We start from the raw sequence: 20,860 nt of genomic DNA, 5'->3' as shown, positions 1-20,860 counted from the left end.
AGCGGTTATCTTTATATATAAAACTACTGCAGCCTGCAGGTTACTTCGGGGGCAGCCAGTCTGCAACCAGTCTGCCGTGGTGCTTCTGTATCATCAGTGCAGTCTGGTATCACATCACCACACAAGAGGAACCACAAAACGTTCTCCAGTGTCAAGCTAGATACGAATGAACAATATATTCCGGTTAGAATTTCAAAATAAAACCACCTGTACAAGCATAGACCGTTAAATAAGATATGTATTAAGGGTCTAGTACAAGCCTAACGTCAAATGAAAATTTGTTTTTTTTAACATGCCATTTTTATAAAGCTATAGGCTATCTTAACATGTTTAAGTGGCAAGTTTATCCTAAAAGCTGTAGAAACGGGGAGCCAAGTTCTGAACTGAGTAAACGCAGGGCTGTTTGCAGTAACTATGCTTTTATTTTGAATGCAACATCCAGTTACTTGTCTGTCTATTTGTGTGACTTCAACTTGATTGAATGAGAGTTTTCAAACCTTCTTGTTCTTGAGAGGAGTTGAGTGGCGGCGCACGCACGCACGCACCCACACGCGCACACACACACACACACACACACACACACACACACACACACACACACACACACACACACACACACACACACACACACACACACCTACACACACACACACACACACACACACACACACACAGAGAGATCATGATGACAGACTTCAGTCAGTAGCTTTAATTATATTTATATATAATATATATAAATATATATATATATTATATATTATATATTATAATTTAATTTAATTTAATTTAATTTAATTTAATTTAATTTAATTTAATTTAATTTAATTTAATTTAACCAATTTCTAACCAGGTTAGTCCCATTGAGATCAATGATCTCTTTTCCAAGGGAGCCCTAACCAAGACAGCTGCATAAATACGTTTACAGACAAAATAGCAGCAGGAAATACAATAAAGTGTTGAATTAATTAAATAGTCCATGAAATTAATTTACAAAAAAGAAGAAGAAGCAGCCAATTGCCTCTAGGGTCAAAGGCAAGGATCCAATTTAAACTTTAATTTAATTTAAGTTGTATGTTTTAGTGACATCTACTTTGCAACACATATCTGTTGTTTCTGATATAGTAGTAGGCTAATAATTGAATTTCTAGTAATAGGCTATACACTGCTTTTAAAGTCCAACAGCATTTATATCATTGCCAAATGTATTGTAATATCAATAAACACCATAAATGTTTATTGTACCAGCATTAAAAGAAAGTTTTCCCTAAACAGTTGTTTCACCAAGGTCCTAAAATAGCCTTGTACAGATACAGCATATTATCATAAATAAAACAGCTCTTTGTAGACCAATGGTTCGCATCTTCTCTGATAAGATTTAGTTATTCCATAACTGGCCATTGGTCGATTAACAGTGAAGAGAAACCATGAACAGAATAGTTATTAGGCTATTTTTCTCTCAATGGGCTAACTTCTGTTTCATTCACCATCACGTCCCGGCGGTGCGGTGCTTAAAATGTATTTTATTGAACGCGTGTCCAAATGTCAACAAATTCGACACTGCTCTACCTCAGGTTCCCAGCAACAGACTCGTCAAGTGTGAAGTCGATCGGACGAATGTCTCGAGATATGCAAAGGAAACCCATACTGTACAGATACATAGATACATACATATATACATACATACATACATACATACACAGACAGACAGACAGACAGACAGACAGACAGACAGACCGAGATTCCTGCCTTTGGTAGAAATATGCAAAAACTATACAACAGTTGATAACATAGCTTTCCATTCAGAATACATTTTGCTCTCTCATATTTTTGGTCTCTCTTTTGTGGATGTCTGTGTAATCCTTCCTTTGTGATGGAGGAAATAACATGTAACCTATGAAGGAAGCCTGACTCAAGAAATGGGACACCACTCACCCTCCCCCCCACATACACACACACACACACACACACACACACACACACACACACACACACACACACACACACACACACACACACACACACACACACACACACACACACACACACACACACACACCCACCCACCCACCCACACACACACACACACACACACACACACACACACACACACACACACACACACACACACACACACACCCCCCACACACACACACACACACACACACACACACACACACACACACACACACACACACGCCTCCCTGGCCTGTCATTCTAAAGATAACATGTTGACAACACACATGGAAAATAACTGACTCAGCTGTGTTGCTATTAAAAGAGCTCAAATCCCAGAGTATTGCTGGAGCAGGAAGGCTAGCTGAATGAGCCGAGGCGTGCAGCTCCAGCTTCTCATCAGAGAAATTAAGCGGAGAGCGCAGCAGAATACCTCCGGAGGCCCATAAGAAACCCAGTAAGTGCTGCACGGCTGATCATTCATTCTTACCATTATCTGCATCAGACAGCTCGGCTGGTCAGAATGAACTGTTGCCTCTCTAGTCTGCCAAAGCGTCACTCGAGCCTCGCCAACAAGGTGCCAAGACTGGGGGAGTGCTGCAAATTGGGGATTTATGAGTACGACAGTTTTCTTTTCACACGTTTTATGTACGATGAAATGGACACAGTGTTTCATTTCTGTTCAATTAGTCATTGTGCTGTTTGGATGTGTTGTCGGGGAGTACTGTGTGACATTGAGCTTTTGTGAGAGATACAGTATCCATTTCTAGGTCAGTTTATATTTAGACTTCCCTTCTTGGCAAACACACTTTAGGCTACTCGGTGTGGTAATTTTCTGCCAAAGGGTTATCCTGTAATTCCCAGTACAAAACTAATGTAAATATAGTACCCTGTTTAAAAGAAAAATAGAATTGGCAAGCAAATGCTAACAGAGAACAGCTTTATTGTCGGTAGGGAAGTGTCTCTTCAAGCTGATTATGAGATAGTCTGTAGAAAGCTATTCATTCATGATTTTGACTATATCTGACTTACAAGCTACTCCAGCAGTAGGCACAGATCTCATATGAGTACTTTTAACTCTAGTTATTAGGAATGGGACGATATGCTTCTCTCACAATACAATTCGATACGCAACATGTGGTTCACGTTTCGATACAAACACGATAAAGAAATAAAAAAGTTAAACGACAACAAAGTATGGGCGTCCGGGTAGTATAGCGGTATATTGCTTGCTTAGCAACACGAGGGTCGCAGGTTCGCGCCCCCGTGTTACCTTTGGCCTGGCCGGGCGTCTATACAGGCACAGTGAGGCCATTTACACCTGGCGTTAACATGTGTTTTCTGCCATCAGATTGCAATCAGATTGTGCTTGACCACATTAACCTGATTCCATTTACACCTGGCGTTAACATGCGTTTTCTGCCATCAGATTGCAATCTGATTACAATCTGATGGCAGAAATGGTTGTCCTCTCAATCCGCATAAAGTTGCTGTATCCAGATTGAGAGGACACATTGCATTTACACTTGTGTTCAATGTGTACACAATGCATCCCTGACCACCTCCGGAGGTGGTTTGGCCCGATCAGTTTGCAATCCTTCTTCAATGCGTTTTGGGGGTGTTTACACCTGGCATTTCAAGTGATAAAACACAATCTGATTGCAATCTGATCACAGAAAACACATGTTAGCACCAGGTGTAAATGGCCTCTGTGTCAGGCGGGTGGGAAGCCGAATTGAGGGTATGTGTCCTGGTCGCTGCACTAGCAGCGTCTCCTCTGGTCGGTCGCGGGGCGCCTGTTCGGGGTGGAAGGGAAGTGGTGGGAATAGCGTGATCCTCCTCCAACATGCTACATCCTGCCGGTGAAGCTCCCCGCTCTCAGTGAAAAGAAGTGGCTGGCAACTGCGCATGTGCCGAAGGAAGCATGGTGCTAGTCAGGCTCTGCTCACCTGTGTGCTGCTCCACGCTGGAGCTCTCCATGGTGCTGAACCTGTGTTGAGGCATTTTGGCCACTTTGGCGGGAAAGAGACTGAATTGTCTGAAGGTCTTCTCACCTGGCCCAGGTGCACCCAATCAGCCCTGATAACCTGCCAGGCTCCTGTAAAGCAAGGCCAGGAGAGTGGGAGGGTCATCGTCACACAAGAATACATCGTATAATATCGTGAGGATTTTTTCTGCATTACATATTTGTATTGTGATATTGCGATATATCGTCCCATCCCACGTATTAAACCCATTAAAAGCTTGTGTCACAGCTTGCCATCTCGTCTTTGACTTGTGTAAGAACATGGTGAAAAAAATATCTCTTCTCTGTTTTCATTTCAGAGTTGTAAGAATATAGATAGATTTAAAAATGGTTGTAACGGGTCAGTTGGATTCCAATAGAACAGAACCGGAGAGCTTTTGGGTATGAAACGCTCCTTTTAAATCATGCTCACTAGATCCTAGATGTCCCATCCCACCTCATCTGCACTCTCAAACAATGCATTTACCATCCAAAAGTATGTTTATATATTTTCAACATACTTTGACATGAAAAACGTTGCTTTTGAGCTAACCCAGATCGACCTTCATGATGACACATATAAACAGTGGGTGTTCATGAAGGATGTTTTTTTTCCACTTTTTTTTATTTTTATTTTGTGTGAACATTTACAATGAACTCTCTTCTTCACAATGATGCACATTTAATATAATCTACAAATCACACCTGTCTGCAGGATATCCTCCAGGAAATGGACCCAGCATGGGCCACTGTCCTCCTGGTGCCCTGTGTCATAGTGATCACAGCTGGACTCTTCTACCTCTACGGCGCCGTCACCGGTCTGTTGTCCAAAACCTCCGTCCGCAACAAGGTGGTGGTGATAACGGACGCCTTATCTGGGCTCGGGAAAGGTGACTTCAGTTTGGTTGTTGACAACGAACAAGAGCATATGCACTGCAAAGTACTTGGATTCTAACTGTGTATTGTCTCATTTGTCTCATTTCTACACAAATGTCCCCAATGTTTCTTTTATCTCAACTTGCTGCTGATTCATCGATGGAGAATGCGCGAGTGTGTTTCACCGAGGAGGGGCGAGGCTGATCCTGTGTGGGAAAAGTTGGGAGAAACTTGAAGGAATCGCTGATGATTTGGCAAACGCTTCAGACCCAACTGTAGTAAGAATGCCGCCTTTGAACCAAGATGAAAGACAACAATGACTAGTGGACTGACTGACTGACTGACTGAATGAGTGAGTGAGTGAGTGAGTGAGTGACTGACTGACTGACTGACTGAGTGAGTGACTGACTGACTGACTGAATGAGTGACTGACTGACTGACTGACTGACTGACTGACTGACTGACTGGCGATGGTAGAAAGAATATTAGAATGTCCTTGTCAAGTAGAAGTACAGTACTGTTACTTTGATGATATTTTACTTCAGTAAAAGTTAAAAATTGTTTAGCTCACTACTACATGTAGTTACAGAGTAAAAGTTACTTTTTTAGAAGAGAACACTGTTATATGTGATCTTTTCGATGCGGTTCTAAAAGGACAAGAGGAGAGAGTTCAAACTAAATTAATTTAACCACAATCCAAATCTGGAAATTACAAACTCTTCCCACAACCGCTGTCTCCCCAATTTGCCAAATTACATTGGTACACTTTCTGTTGCTTATGGAGATACACAAAAGCTGTCCTCTGTAATGGATGTGATTTTAAAACACTTCAGTAAAAACATATCTTAATTAGAAGCAAAATTACTGTTAAATAAAAAAATGCTCAAAAAGTACAGTACATTACTTGCAAAATTACAATAATATGAGCAAATTCGTTAGTTCCAGCCTTACTGAACCCTCCTTTGCATCCACCGTCTCTCTTCCCCAGACGTTTCCACCGAAGCTGGTGCTGCTGGATTTCGGCGACATCGACAGCATGGACGAGGTGGTCGAAGAGATCCTGGAGTGCTACGGCTGCCTGGACATCCTCATCCTCAACAGCAGCCTGAAGGTGAAGGCTCCGGCACAGAGCGTGTCTCTGGAGATGGACAAGTTGATGATGGACAACAACTACTTTGGACCCGTCACACTGGCCAAAGGTAGGCTACATAGGACACACTGTATATAAAGGTACTTACCGTAAATGTAAAGGTATGTAAATGTACAAAAGACATACAATAGTGAGAGTTTGTAAGGGGAGGGAGTGTCTAATGAGTGAATGAATATTTAGGATGGCAGATCCTCTTCCTGAGAGAGCTGAATGGTTTGATCACACTTTTGTGGGTTGCTTGTTCCCACTTTGCAGTGTGCTTGACCATTTCTGTTTCAGGTGTGCTGCCCTCCATGATCTCCAGGAGGACCGGTCACCTGCTACTGGTCAACAGCATCCAAGGGAAACTAGCTGTGCCCTTCCGCACTACATGTGAGCTCATGGCAAATAATTCAGAAAGTTTGAATTCACATGTATTGCAAACATGCATACAGTAAATCATCTTGGGATACCTTGGTATAATTACTGTAAACAAATGAGACCCATGGTGGAGTGGATTGCCTCTATCAGTGATATTGTTAGATATTATATATTGTGATATTGATATTGTTAGTGCTAATGTCTCTAAAAACACTTCCCATAAACTCGCCTGCTTGCTGTCACAAAGACAATCTTTGCCTCTTCAAAGGATAAAATGATTGCTCTTTCACTTTATTAAGAGGATAAGAGAATTTTTTCCATTGGCCTTACACGCCTTCCTCCCTCCGTCGGAGGCCCTTTTCACAGCAGCCGTTTTGGCGTGGTAAAGCAGGAAGTAAAGCAGGTATAACCAATAACATTAATGAGGGCCCCGGCACCGGAACACCTAAATAGAATGGAACCGTCATTAATGGTATTACTACACCTGCTTTACCACCAAAAAACGGTTGCTGTGAAATGGGTCTATTGCTAGAAACGGCAAAAGGCTTTAGCTCAGTTTGCTCTGGAAGAACAGCACCCTCTTCCTGTAGTCTGCCGTAAAGCAATCCAGCAGATTTCCCGCCAAATCTGACCCGGCGGCACACAACATGAAATGCAGTGTCGAGGCTGGAAGAAGCTGCCGATCTTCTCTGCAGTAGTCTTGTTTGTTTACAGTAATTAGGCTATACTGTCTCAGAATGAATGATTTTATTGGTGCTAAAATGTTTGGGTTAGTATCTTACTTGTCAGATGGGAGATTCATAAAAATGGAAGCAGAGATCAGGAGAGAGGAATACTGGTTCTGTGCTTTCTGTGTCGCAGATGCAGCCTCGAAGCATGCGGTCCAGGCCTTCTTCGACTGCCTGAGGGCCGAAGTGGAAGAGTACGGCATCTCCGTCAGCACCGTGAGCCACACCTTCATCAGCGGCCCGGCATCAGGAACCGAAACGGAAACCGCCTCCAAATCCATCTGGTCCTGTGAGTAAACTTCAGTCAGATGAAATCAGACAGATTGTGTGGTGCGTTTCTCGCTACACATCAATGATGGCATTCAAAGCAGGGAGGACAGAGGCTGCTTCTGTTGGCTTTTGGTGTGTGAAGGTAGGCTAATGGTGTGGTCTTTTGAATTAGCAATGATATAAAGTTTCTCTTCTTTTTGCTGGAGGAGTGCCTTGGAGATCAGTTTTTTCATTTTTGTTTTAATGAGACATTGTGTAAGGGATATTACAGATCCAGTGCGATGATTTCAACTCAGTCAGGAAAAGTTTGATGTTCACAATGAGCTTTTTTTTTTTTTTTTCAAAGTTTGATAAGTGGTCTGGATGTCTCCCACTGCATATTTTCTATCTTTGAGTAACAATATCCACAGCTGGACCCTTGACACACAGCGACAATAGAGGCACAGAGATTTTGGCTAGTTTGACAAGTAGCTGGCTGGATATTGTCTGACAGACTATGGGGCTACTACTACTACTGTTGAACCAAAGCCTGGCTGTAGGTGGCATCATTTACACCATAATGTAGATTGGAATTCTAAATCTGTGCAATTCTGTTGAGTTTTTCAAAGGGGATTAGACACATTTGAACAATGTTGACAGTTATAACATTATATCAGGTGCGTTATTAAATTATACCATGATTACTTACTGTACTTGACCTTTACTAATTGGTAAATAAAAATGTGGCTACTCAGATCAGACAGAAGTACTAACAGTCAAATAATCAGACTAGTATGTTTAATATTCTTGAAAACATCCTATTTTCCACTTCCAGCAGTCTGACACTGCTTCTATATACACTGAATAAGCTGTCTAACTATGATGGATAAACTCATAACAAATGAAAAGGTGATAACTTTACCCTGCACTGCAGCCCTGATTGTATAATATTGAGCATTTACTTGAGCTTTCTTGCTGACTAACCTCTCTCCCCTCTGGGCTTGCAGTTCTGTACAGTCAGAAGCCCCTTGGTGTTTCCCCCGATGAGGCAGCCACAGCCATTGTGAAGACGTTGAGCAGTAAGAGGAAAGAGGTGGTGATTGCTCCCTCGCTCCCCAAGGTGGCCATCTACGCCAGATCCTTCTTCCCCAATGTTTTCTTTGCTGTGATGGCTGCCGGAGTGAAGAATGCTGCTGCTTTAGAGAACATGTAATGTTGCCGTATTAAGCCTCATATTGTAACCACTCTGGATACTGGAAATGAGATGTGTTGTCTCCACTGAGAGTTTGAAGTGAAACAAATAAGTGTGAAAATCATAACAACTTAAATGATAGAAATGAGAGAAGGGTATCAATCAACTTAGCCCATATAAAAACACATACAAACACACTTGAGAAGATCTTTTTTTTGCCTACAATCCTACTTTTCCCATGCAAATATTTAAATCTGGTGTGGGCATCCCATTTTGTTTTCGAATTAATTTTTTTTTGGAAATAAATCTAAACAATGAATCCTCAGATTGTGCCTTTGTCTCATCTGTCTATTGTCTGTAAGTTTTTCCATTAGAAACAATTGTCTTTGTTTGTCTTATTCAGTTTCAGATACAAACTGCATTAAACAAATTAACAGAGCAAAAGGTGCATCAGTGAGGAGGGAGACTGGTCTTCTTAAACCCTGCGCGGGCCCAGGTGCACCCAATCAGTCTAATGATCCAAACACCAGGCTCCTGCAAGACAGGGCCAGGTCAGGAGGGAGGGTCGTCGTCACACTTTTTAGATGTTTTATAATTTACATAAAGTGTATGAAACCCATGAGCAAAACAGTCATACATTCTGTCATTGTGTTACTTCATGGTTGTAATTCTAGTGAATTATTACCCTTTTTGGTGTGGAACCCCTGGAACCCCCTCGAGGACCAATGGGGGTCCCCGGACCCCACTTTGAGAACCACTAATTTACAGTAGCCTACATCATAATGTTGAACTGTGCTCTAATTACAATTGTTCTGATTATTTGGGGAGCATAGTAAAGCGGAAAGCCACATCATAAATGTTTCATTCCCTTCTTGTCTTTGAGGTCATGGAAAGGTGATTTCATAATGTAACCTTTGGACTGTAAAATGCAGATTGCAGAACACTGGCGCCCCCTGCAGGAGATTCTTTACAACTTCCAGTCGGCGCATGTTGTTAGTAGGCCTATGCGTGTTTTTCTTTGTATAAATGTCATTTAAGTTATTTTGCAGCCTCGCTGCATTGAGCAGTAGGCCTACATGCGTAACCTGCCGGTTCAAGACTTACCCGGCTGCCTTCAGGCCGTTGACTTCCAGCTGCAGTTTCACGGTGGATCATGACCGACAGAACCGGCGCTTCACTGTCAGTCTGGGCGGCGGCAGAGGTAAGCACACAGCCGGGCCGGGTCTTCAGTCAGGAGGGGGAGATACTGTAACCGGAGACCGGTGTTCATTCACGGCCTAGCCCACACTCTGACTGTAGGCATGAAATAGTTTCCAATGAGAGATCACGTTGCAGTGCAGTAACGTATGTCCCATGCCCTGTTGTAAGGAGAGAACGTCACGCGGATCCATTCAGAAATCTGGCACTTTAATGTGTCCTTGCTGATCTGCAAACGATACGTGGTAGTAAATTAGTTAAGACGTTTTACAAATGATTATGCGCCCCACACTTCAATTCGGCATACTACAATCCACCAAAGCAACACGTGATGTAATGTTATTTTAGTATTGCTTTTAACAGTCTCGCCCGTTATTCCCACGGTAGCGATCTGAACATTGAGAATCACTTTAGTTGATATTTGAATGTAATTTGGCGCTCTGTAGTGAACTGCATCGCTTTCCACAGGGAACCATGATTGTGCGGTGCTGCGCTACAGATTCACCGGGAACAAGGAAGTGGATCTATTATCCACCACTGTGCCCGACTCTTTCAGGGGCCAAGGTGTTGCTGCGCTGCTGTCAAAGGTCAGAAAACCAACTGTGACCTTATGGGTTTCAAAATTATAGGCTATAATTTATAGTGAAATATAATTTATAGCTAGAAATTTATAGTGAAACAAAATCCCCAGATTCTGGGTATTTCTGGACCTTTATGGGCCAGAAATAAGTAGGCTACCAGTTTAATTAAAAAATAAAATCTCACCAGGGGAACATTGAAGACTAATGTTCCTTAAATTATTTTAGATGCTGTAGTCACCAATCACCTCTGTACATATATTTTGTTACACAGACATCTAGGGGTAATAACAGTTGTAATATAGCCTATTAACAGGTGATTATAAATGAATGCCACAGCCAATGAGCTGTATGATAAAACAACATATTGGTTGGAAATGCAAACATCATAGGAATAATATGAATACATTGTGCAAGTGCCCACCCCATCAGATAGGTTAGATAAGCCACATATCTCAGTGTATTATTGAAGATATGGTCAAATTGATTGTATACAGATTTGTATGAGTGAAAATTCACAATTAAATCACAAATTGATCTACATGCAATCTCATGTCTAATGGCTCTTTTAAAATGTCTGTGCACCCAGTTTGATTCCTCATTGTGGCCATTTCTAAACATGTATGATTAAATGTAATTTTGAACCTTCCTTTTACAGGCTGCCTTGGACTTTCTGGTTGAAGAAAACCTCAAGGCTCACATCTCTTGCTGGTACATTAAGAAATATATTGAGGAAAACCCACTGCTTGGTTATAAAGACTTTGTCATTGCTTGACTGCATATAGAGCCAACAAAAACAATAGATCACCTATGTTAATTTGTAAATTTACTCATTGTCCATTGTAATTCTGAAACCTGTAAATTGTTTATTTTGCATAATCAGATTTTATATTCTTGTGTCTATGATCTTTTAGTAATGCTCCATGGATGAAGTAAAAAATAATAGATCATGATTCTTGGTGAGGAAACGGAAATATGTGCAGATCAGAAACTGTGCGATCTCGGTAATACATTTCTCCAGAGCACAGGAATGCAAAAAGCAACCCATGGTAGACAGTTCCAGCTTCCTGTCTCATAGGGCTGGACAATATGGCCAAAATCTATACTTCTTCATATCAGTCGATACAATAATTATTATGTTATGAGTCAATTAGTGTGTTAACACTATAAAGGCCACGGGAAAGCTGACAGGAATGCCCCTTTATGTCATAATGGATGTCTGTATCTACAAACATGTCTGAAAAACATTGCATTGCACTGAATCAGTGCCCAACTGATGCTGTAAATAATGTATATTGAGAATGTATAAAAAATATCATTGTTATTGAGGCACACTTTATTGCGATGTATATTGATATTGATTTAATGTCCACCACAAAAGGTCGCCCATCAAGACGCTCTGTGTTGCAGCTTGGTGTGCTGAGGAAGCAGCTGAGGAAGAGTTCAGTTTTAGAGCCCAGCCCCAGACACACCAACCCCACGTCAAAGAAGTAGCGGCAACGAAGGCAGCAGACTGTTGTGTTGCCTCACGTCAAAAAGTTGCCCTTGAACACAAAGACTACAGCCGACGTCAACTAGCACGTACGTTCTGCGCCTGCGTGAAACCTAGGACTGTGAATACAAACCATTGCTATGATATATTCATAAAACAAAAGAGTGTTTGCTTACCATTTTCACAACACTCGCTCACCACTACAATGTTTCGTAATATATAGCTACTTCTAATCGAGAATATGTCTGATAAACGGTTGCAAATGGCACATGGCATTGTCAGCCCTTGGTTTTGATATGAAAGAAGAAAGAAAGAGGCGTAAGTGAAAAATAATAAGGAGAAACAGGCTAAAGGAGCCCGAAGGCCATGTGTTGTGAAAGTATCTGTGTATTGGAATTATCAGATGAGATGGTGTTGGAAAAATGTTTTGTGCATGTCCTATCTTCTTGTGCACTGATTCGCTTATTAAGCTGACCAGCCAATCAGAATGATTTCTCTTACCAACGGCCCGACGCCAATTCAACATGCTGAATGGGCTGGAAAAGCTGCCGACTACTAGTGCCAACGGTGCAGGACACACCGCAAAAACTAGGGCCACAGACGCTCACTGATGGCCCGGTGTTGACCGACCGTCAGCCAGGTGTGTCTGGGGCTTCCCAGTCTGTTTCACCAGTTTGTTCATTCTGCCTGCATCCTCAGCATAAAGAACAGTGCGTTGACCACTGACTGGTAGTAGGCCTAAATAGTACAGTGTATGTAGTCTGTTGCATAACTTGAAAGACCTCGGCCCGGGCCGTAGTTACAAAAGCATCCCAAAGTATGAAAAAAAACAAGTTGTCGGACCAGACAGTCCAGTTTGTTGTTGATGTGAGAACCATTAGTTAGGGAGCCTGGTAAACCAGCCGGTCACGTGAACTCACATTTTGAAATGAAATGTGAGTTCACCTGACTGGCTGGTTTACCAGGCTATCAGTTAGGCTACTTAGTGGAGGAGTGCACTGCCTCCATCTCTTCACGCTGAATCTCCACGGGTCTCACTTGGCTGCAGATGGTTCTGGATGAAGCTCTCCACCAGACTCCTGGACTCCTCCTTCTCCTTTCCGCTGACGCATCCCACGATAGAGGAGCCATCGGAGAATGTCTGGAGGTGGCAAGAGCCAGAGATGAATCTGAGGTCAGAGGTGTACAGAGTGAACAAGACAGGTGATAGTATAGTACTATTCCTAGGTGGCTAATGATAACTCTCCATTCCACTCCGTTTTCCACTGGATCTCTAAGCTTCTCTCCGAGCAGGGGGGCCTAACAGCGCAACAAAAGCTAAATTTATTCACCACCTTAAAATTTGCGTCATGGCTGGGTGCGAAAACTCCCCTCGAGCATTCATTGTGGGGATACAGATATGCGGGATACAGATACAGCGACTTGCCTCCCACTCATTAGAATATGGAAGATGTGTCAAATGTGACAGTATGTCTATAACAACACCAGACAAAACTAGTCAAGTTGAATAATGTCCCAAAATAGGTCCGAATGAAGAGGTGGTTGAAGGGATGTCGGAGGATCCTGTCAAGCTTAGGGAGAGATGGTAATACTGTAATGCAAGCCACACAGACAAAGTGCACATTCAGGGGTTAAGACAGGACAAGGTTGAGGTCCATGGAGAAGTATATTATGTGCCACATCCATGACAGATGAGGAGAGGGGTTAGGAAGATTCCCTCGTATGCTAGAAAAAGGCAAAGAATTCTGCACTGCTTCAGCAGTATGGCACTTTATGGAAAGTGCTGCCAGTTATACCAAAGATTATTTCCATATCTCTTCCATTGTTTCTTAAATGGGTGATTACAAACGACTCCGTAACACCAGTAAGCGCAACCAAGCTCTAAAATGACCTCATTTTTTCAAGCTTTTGGATCGAGTTGAGTGCATTCCCAAATGCCACCATTATTCATTAGTCATGACTTGCTTCTCAATTGCATATGTACAGGGTATCATTCTGCGGGGTCTTGAAAAGTATTAAAAGTTGATCAATCCATTTATGGAAAATGAAGGCCCTTAAAAAGTCTTAATCACCATTCGATGAGGTAGCCTATTACGTTTTGTAGCTATTATGCTGATTGTGTTAAATGGGCATATGATATCGTCTCATATCTAGACTATTGCAGACCTCTCAATCGCAGACCCCTCAATTGATCGAAATTGTTTTGCGATGAAACTTGTGATTTACACCCCTATCACTGATGTGACAAAAGTGGCGTTAAGATTTTAATTTTGAAAAATTCTTCAAAAAGGCTTTAAAATGTATTGAATTTAACTTCAGGATTCCTGTATATACCCCACAGCACTTGAACCTTAGCCATGAACCATAAACTGTTTATCCATGAACTCAAAGCTTATGGGAAGCTTCGAGCAAACTTGTGTCCCAGTTGAGATAACCAGGTGGCCCCCAGTTGACCCTCCCTGGACCAGTGACAATATCCGTCTCACACAGGCCGTACTGAGTGTCAAATGCCTACTCTTTCACCTTCATCCTAATCCATTTTAGGTGGCATTTGATCTCATTGCAATCCAACCCACAGATAATTGACTGTGTATCGGACAGCTCAGGTTTGATACACTTTGACCTGGCTGGGTGAGAGTTGAGTCATCACCAGTGCAGGTTTAGGACTCTTAAAATGAGCATGTAACACCTCGGACTTAGTTTTTTCACTACTCCGTGTAATACAATAGATAGACAAAGTACTTTATTGACAGGAGGAGAATTGATGATGGCCGCCCGTCACTCATCCACAGAGTCACCGCTCCTCCCATGACACAGCACACACTCATCCCCATTCTTTAATTACCCTCACACTAATCCCTCTGCTGGTCTTGTAATCTGGTTTGAGATCATTACACTGGAGACGGATGATCTCATCTCATTGGGGAGGTGCTGCCCACGTAGAGTACCCCATTCAATGCTCCAAGATCACCCCAATCCCCCACTGCTTTAGATTGTTTGGCTGTCTAATGCCTTGGACTCGTCTCGTTTACATCAGACCTTTACTGTCTGGAAGTCAGCGGACGATGCTAGATCTGTCTGGTAGTAATACGAAAGGTGTGTAAACTCCCATCATGACCATCACAAGGCACACAATCGCCAGTGTAATCTATACAAGGCATCGGCCGAGCAGCATTTTGGTAAACAAACCGCGTCACTGGGTGGCAACTAATGGAACCCTATGGCGCCTGAGCTTTGAGAGGCTAGTGTGTCTGACTCTAGCCGGCTGACTCTGTTTACATTTTAAAAACTGCGACAGTTCACACAATTTTAACACACGACATGCATATATTATACATCAAACTCTGGAGCTACATGCTCTCAAAATATAAGCGATGTGACGTAGAGTTTTTGAGATATTAACGTTTGTTTAGCACAACTCATACTAATAACTGCCGCGTGGTTCCGCATTTCTGGGTGTCAAGTGACTTCACGTTGATTCGTCCTATTATACACTCACTCAGAAATGCATGAATTTATGTTTTTCATGCTTAAAATACTCCATCTTCATAACACATCGGTCAGGATTCGGGTTCTGATCCGACTAAAAAAAATTGCATATCATAGCAAACTGGAGTATTGGCCTTGGCGGAGGTCTGCACTCTCCGATTGCACTTCTAGTTTCATTATGAAGCAGTTATTACACTATCAGTTGCTATGTTCCCTGATCTAGCCTGAATCTGGATCCACTGTATTTTACCATTGACTGGAAAGAGCACAGCAGGATGCTATTGTTGACAGATGTTACTTCTATGTGTAACGGTAGCCAGCAGGTGGTGCTGTGTGCATTGAGTAATCCTCTCTCCCCGAGTCCTCAAGAGAGGCTCTAGCGACAGATGCTAGAGCCCCATGGGTTTTACTCTCCTCGCTAGAGTGTCCGTCTCCCATGCCGGAGGTTGCGAGTTCGACTCCTGGGTTACATGTGTTTGAGTCATTGAGTACAATCTAAGATGATCTGGTGAGTGGTGATTCTGGTCTCCCAGATGTTGCTCTTTACAACTTTAGCCACTCGCTGCTGACTTTAATTCTTAATCCTCTACTTATATCGACACAGTATGTGACTGTCTTCAATAACATGTCATAGTGATGTGATGCGGTCATCCCCTTAATCTTCTCTTCACTTCTTAGTTAGTGATGATTTTAGGTAGATAATCCCATGCAGCACTTTGAGGAGCCGCCTGGGCGAGTGACAGACCACAGACATCACAGAGACGGGAAGAACGACAGCAGCATCTCCTTTTCAGAGTGTCAGTCAGTTTGCAGTATGGGGAATACCAAGAGCGGTGCGCTGTCCAAGGAGCTCCTGGAGGAGCTGAAGTCCAACACGAAATACTCGGAGGCCGAGCTGTGTACCTGGTACCAGTCCTTTCTGAAGGAATGCCCCGGCGGGAAGATCAGCAAGCAGCAGTTTGAGGGCATCTACGCCAGCTTCTTCCCGGACGCCGACCCCACCGCGTACGCGCGCCACGTGTTCAGGAGTTTCGACACCAATGCAGACGGTACTTTGGACTTTAAGGAGTACATCGTGGCCCTGCACCTCACCTCTGGGGGCAGGACTGTGCAAAAGCTGGAGTGGGCCTTTGCCCTCTACGATGTGGATGGGAACGGGACCATAAGCAAAAACGAAATCCTAGAGATCGTTAAGGTACTAATGTTACACCTTCATCCAGCTCAGTGGAGAAAAGACAACCTGAAATAAGAATTAAAAAAATATGGATATTAACAATTGACAGTCTCTTGACTAATGGATACCGGGTATCCATTTGCTCAAAAGTCTCTCACAACTTGAACTGCAGATGGAAACGAGCTAATAGCTAAATCTAGCACGAATCATTATTCTTTTGTCTTTCTGAGATTAATGTTTTATTGTGCATGGTCCTTGTTTAATAAAGACGAATACTACTAACATGTGTAACTCAGGAAACAAGATGGCATACTGTCACATTTGGTCCAATTCATTTTCTAATGGCAGATAATTTAACCTTTTATATAATAATAATAATATTTAAATAATAATTGTTATAATAAATCACCTTATCACTCAATTAGGCACAAGAAAACAGTTTCAGTAGACAACAGAAAACACTGGAATTGCTAAGCAGAACAGGTTATGTCAAGTATTTATTTTACTCATTGTGTTTGTGCAATATGTTGCATTGCGTTGTTAAATCCTTGTAGGTACATTATGTATTAGATATTTCCATTAAGCACTTGCAGAATACTGTCTACATAAAATACTATAAATATTTGAGGCCTTGTAGAGTAAATAGATAGGCTACTGTGTATTCTGTAGGCTGTAAGATGGTGTCAGTGCTTCCTCTTTCGTGTGGCAAACATGATAAAAACATTTTACTCTCATGCAGTCCATCTTCAACATGATCCCTCTTGAGGACCAGAAGAACCTGCCCGAGGATGAAGACACACCAGAGAAGAGGGCAGAGAAAATCTGGGAATTCTTCGGAAAGAAGGAAAACGGTAATTCACAATTAATACACTCCCTTTGTTTGGGATAAACAGATGCTTTGTTGTTGTTGCTTCTATAAGGATCACCTGTATTGATGTGTCAATGGTTTTTGTCAATTGACAGATAAAATACCTCAGGGAGAATTCATCCAGGGAGTGATAAACAACAAGGACATCCTGCGGTTGATACAGTACGATGAGCCCCAGAAGATTAAGGACAAACTGAAAGAGAAGAAGCAGTAGAAAAAAAAAGGTTCTCCTTAATGTTATAAGACTGTTCAAATCCTTCCCCCGCCACTTTTTTCCAGTTTACATGCTTAACACGTTTCTAATTCTTTCTGGTCTCAGCAACCAGCAAAAGGTGTTTGTCATTTTCGACTTTGTACCCAGCAAGCAATGATATCGCCATCCTGGACTGTCACTGATTACATTAATAATGCTCGAAAGAGGGTTGGTTTGTACAAAAGATAACCAGGTTAGAGATGACTCTCCAACACCTCAGGAACTGGCAGATCCTAACCCTGAGTTTGAGAAACTGTGTGCTAAAGATGTGTATCGAACATGTTAAACAAGTCATTATGGGCCCCTACCTTCTGACTTGACATACACCATTGGTTCCCAAACTGTGGTCCGTGGACCTCTGGTGCTCCGCGGCGCTCCGCCTGATGGTCCGCCAGAGACCATCACATAATCACATTAACCCTGAGGAGTAGCCGGATTGGGACGATTTTCGGAAATATCACGATATTTGGGAATTATTACAATTTTGAGCATTTAATTTCAGAGGCTGCAGCAGGCTCAGTTTGAAAGCCAGAGTGAAGTTTCCGGTATCATATGAAACTAGAAGACCTAAGGCATCGATTTGTACTAACCATGGCATGCTAGTTTGTCAGGAAGGCAGCTAAATAACACTTGAAATCTAGGCAAAATTTTGGCGAGGAAAAAAAACATTTTCAAAGGGGCCCTCTTTTTCACAGCCTAATGTTGGCAGGTGCGTGTGTGTGTGTCCATTTTGAACCAGCTAGTAGCCTATTGTCATTTAGCCTTCCTGCTGCTATTGCATGGTTAAATCTGCGAATTTACATGCATGGAAGTGGTCCCTGGGAAATTTGGTTTGGTACATAGTGGTACTTGGACGGAAAAGTTTGGGAACCACTGACACACATTTGACTGGGCTTGACACTGCCCCGCCCTCTCACCTCCATCTCCACAGCTTGTCATCCCTGGTAGCCACTTGACCCTCCCAGGCCCTGGCAGCATACTACCAGCATGTTCACACTTTGATTCATTCATTAGCTTAATAGCGAGAACAGTTCGGACAAGAGCTCCTTAAGGAATTAGGCTCAAGTTAACAATCTGCCTGTATCAGCCAATCCTATTAGGAGCTGAAGGTCAGGTGAGACAAACAACCTCCTTACTGAAGTGTGTTCATTATGTATTAGTATAAAGTAGACTAAGTATTCCCCACTGTGCTTGCCTGGCATGGTAAGGAATACGTACGCTCCTTAAATATGCTGCTTGTGATATTCTGGGCCAGATGATATGACTTGATTGGGCTAAAGAGTTATAGACGGCTACTGTAAACACGGGGTGTGAAGCACTTTAAACATTTACAGTTTTTACGCATTTTATATTAAGTATTTAAAACGTGGTCTAAAACTCAGCTAAACGTAGACCTAAAATCCTGGTCTAATCATGGTCTATATCAGATCTAAACCACTGCTCAGTAGAGAATCCATCTATGACCAAAAATAAAAACGTTATAGTGTAAACACAAGGGTTTACACTACACATTTACAGGTTTTTATGCATTTTTAAAGGTATTTTGAAGTTGTTAAAACAGTGCTCAGTGGGAGAATCAAAATGTTACTTTATTATATTAAACGTTACAATTGCAAACCTACTGAGTTATTTAGGCCTACTTTGCACATGTGAATGTGTATTTTTTCTTGTCACAATCTAAATGACATCACCTTGTTTCCTCTCTGATTAATATTTAAATTCAAATACATGTCTTGTGTTACAATGAGCTGAATTAAAGTTCACTGTAAATGCGCAGTGAGTGACCCTGTTTTTATATCACCCGGCCTTGATCGATTCTCTATGCAGCCCCCGACCCCACTCAGTGTGGCCCCTGGGTCAATTTGCAAAACAAAACAAAAACAAAAAACAACAAAGCCAACATTTTTAGTCAGGTTAGGTTAGACCACCCAAATCTGTTTTTATTTTACTGTCGGCCTACATCCCAGAACATGGCGCTAATCACATTAGCATTGTCCATCCACATAGCCTACTGTTTAACGTTAGCATTTGAGCTAACACTATTGTAACAAACTATATCCAGGATGCACATTGCACAATGCAACATTACTAATCTGATTAATATGACATATTTGGGTGATGTACCCCATCAAATTGCTGTAGCGGGGTGTTTTAAAGCTAGAGCAAAGTTTCTGGTCTCATCTGAATGGAATAATTACTCAATTTGAATATGAAAAATATGACCCTATATGATAAAGTTGGATTACCAGTCCTTTTCATCAAATTAGTAGCTATATTTGGGAGTGATGATGTTACATTAAAGCTACTGGTGGAAGTGCACGGTCACAGTCTGGCCCTCTGGTAGCGAGGACATTTTTTGTGTGTCCCTCTCTATCATCAAAGTTGCCCATCCCTGCTCTAGGCTATACTGCACTGCCAAGAGTAGCGGCAGCTAACCCCGCGTCACCAGGCTCTTCTCGAGGAGAAGACTGTCCAGACTGCATGGGTAAAGAGGTGCAGGATATAAGCGAATGTGTTTGGATGAACGTTTGATGCTAGGCCAATCAGAGGCAGAGAGGGGCGGGTCATGCCTTCGCCGTCATGGGGGGGGGGGGGGGGGGGGGGGGGGGTATCGCCTGCCACAAACCAAAAAAAGATTTTACGTCTGACAAGATGGCGGGCGGTGTGTGTCTAAAACAAAATCTTGAGCGGTCTACATTACCGATTTTCTCCCTTTCGTTCGTGTAGTTTACAACTGTAACGACCAACAGAAGACTCTGTATGTATGGATGATATTATCAGGGATATATCAACTGGAGACGAGGCTAGCACTGAGAGAGGAAGAAGAAGCTCCTCCCTTATTATGGACTCGGATCGTCGGATGAATGGTTAGCTGTGAAGCTAATGGAGCTAACGTTTATTGGAGCTTTGAAGAACAAGGTTTGTCAGTAAAATGTTCGGAAGGAAAAGTTGCTGTGTCACTGTATGGAAATGTCTAATGTCCAAAACGTGTTGGTGAACCAGCGACTAACTAACTGCGGCTGTTGAAGAAGAGATTAGAGATATTTGTTTGAAAGAATATAACAGAGTACGAGGAGGAAACTTCTTTGTCTAAGTCTAGACCTTCACATCTTCCCACTCCACTGAGTTGACTTCTTCTGATGAAGGAAATGGAGTGTAACGAGTTAACCATTCAGTCTGATATCAGGGTACAATCTTCTCGTTCCAAAAAGATCGAGCAGCACTGTTGGACACTGCTGGACATTGATTTAAATCCTATAGTGCGGTTACATAGAGTAGCCATACCTCCAGACTTC

General features: G+C 42.3%; 3 protein-coding genes across 3 annotated transcripts; all 3 read left to right on the top strand.

The window, feature by feature from the left end:
* The first annotated feature begins 2,301 nt into the window (after positions 1-2,301).
* Positions 2,302-8,745, top strand: LOC310787217 (dehydrogenase/reductase SDR family member 7C-B-like). The gene is made up of 7 exons (XM_083648586.1): positions 2,302-2,410; positions 4,674-4,848; positions 5,000-5,112; positions 5,823-6,033; positions 6,264-6,356; positions 7,206-7,361; positions 8,329-8,745. Exons 2-7 carry the CDS (start codon positions 4,689-4,691, stop codon positions 8,532-8,534), a joined length of 939 nt encoding a protein of 312 aa, XP_083504712.1. The 5' UTR covers positions 2,302-2,410; positions 4,674-4,688; the 3' UTR covers positions 8,535-8,745.
* Positions 8,746-9,439: 694 nt separating this feature from the next.
* On the top strand, positions 9,440-11,063 carry LOC310788346 (protein NATD1-like; the record flags this gene model as incomplete). The annotated part of the gene is made up of 4 exons (XM_083649915.1): positions 9,440-9,505; positions 9,612-9,714; positions 10,179-10,297; positions 10,947-11,063. The coding sequence occupies 4 exons, from the start codon at positions 9,440-9,442 to the stop codon at positions 11,061-11,063; spliced, it is 405 nt and encodes a 134-aa protein (XP_083506041.1).
* Positions 11,064-16,083: 5,020 nt separating this feature from the next.
* rcvrna (recoverin a) lies at positions 16,084-17,525 on the top strand (the record flags this gene model as incomplete). Its single annotated transcript, XM_083648907.1, has 3 exons — positions 16,084-16,464; positions 17,183-17,294; positions 17,407-17,525. The coding sequence occupies 3 exons, from the start codon at positions 16,084-16,086 to the stop codon at positions 17,523-17,525; spliced, it is 612 nt and encodes a 203-aa protein (XP_083505033.1).
* Positions 17,526-20,860: the final 3,335 nt, after the last annotated feature.

Source organism: Poromitra crassiceps, assembly GCF_964638095.1.
Source record: "Poromitra crassiceps genome assembly, chromosome: 13".
In the NCBI taxonomy this organism is placed as follows: domain Eukaryota; kingdom Metazoa; phylum Chordata; class Actinopteri; order Beryciformes; family Melamphaidae; genus Poromitra; species Poromitra crassiceps.
This window is presented reverse-complemented; position numbering and strand designations above follow the sequence as displayed.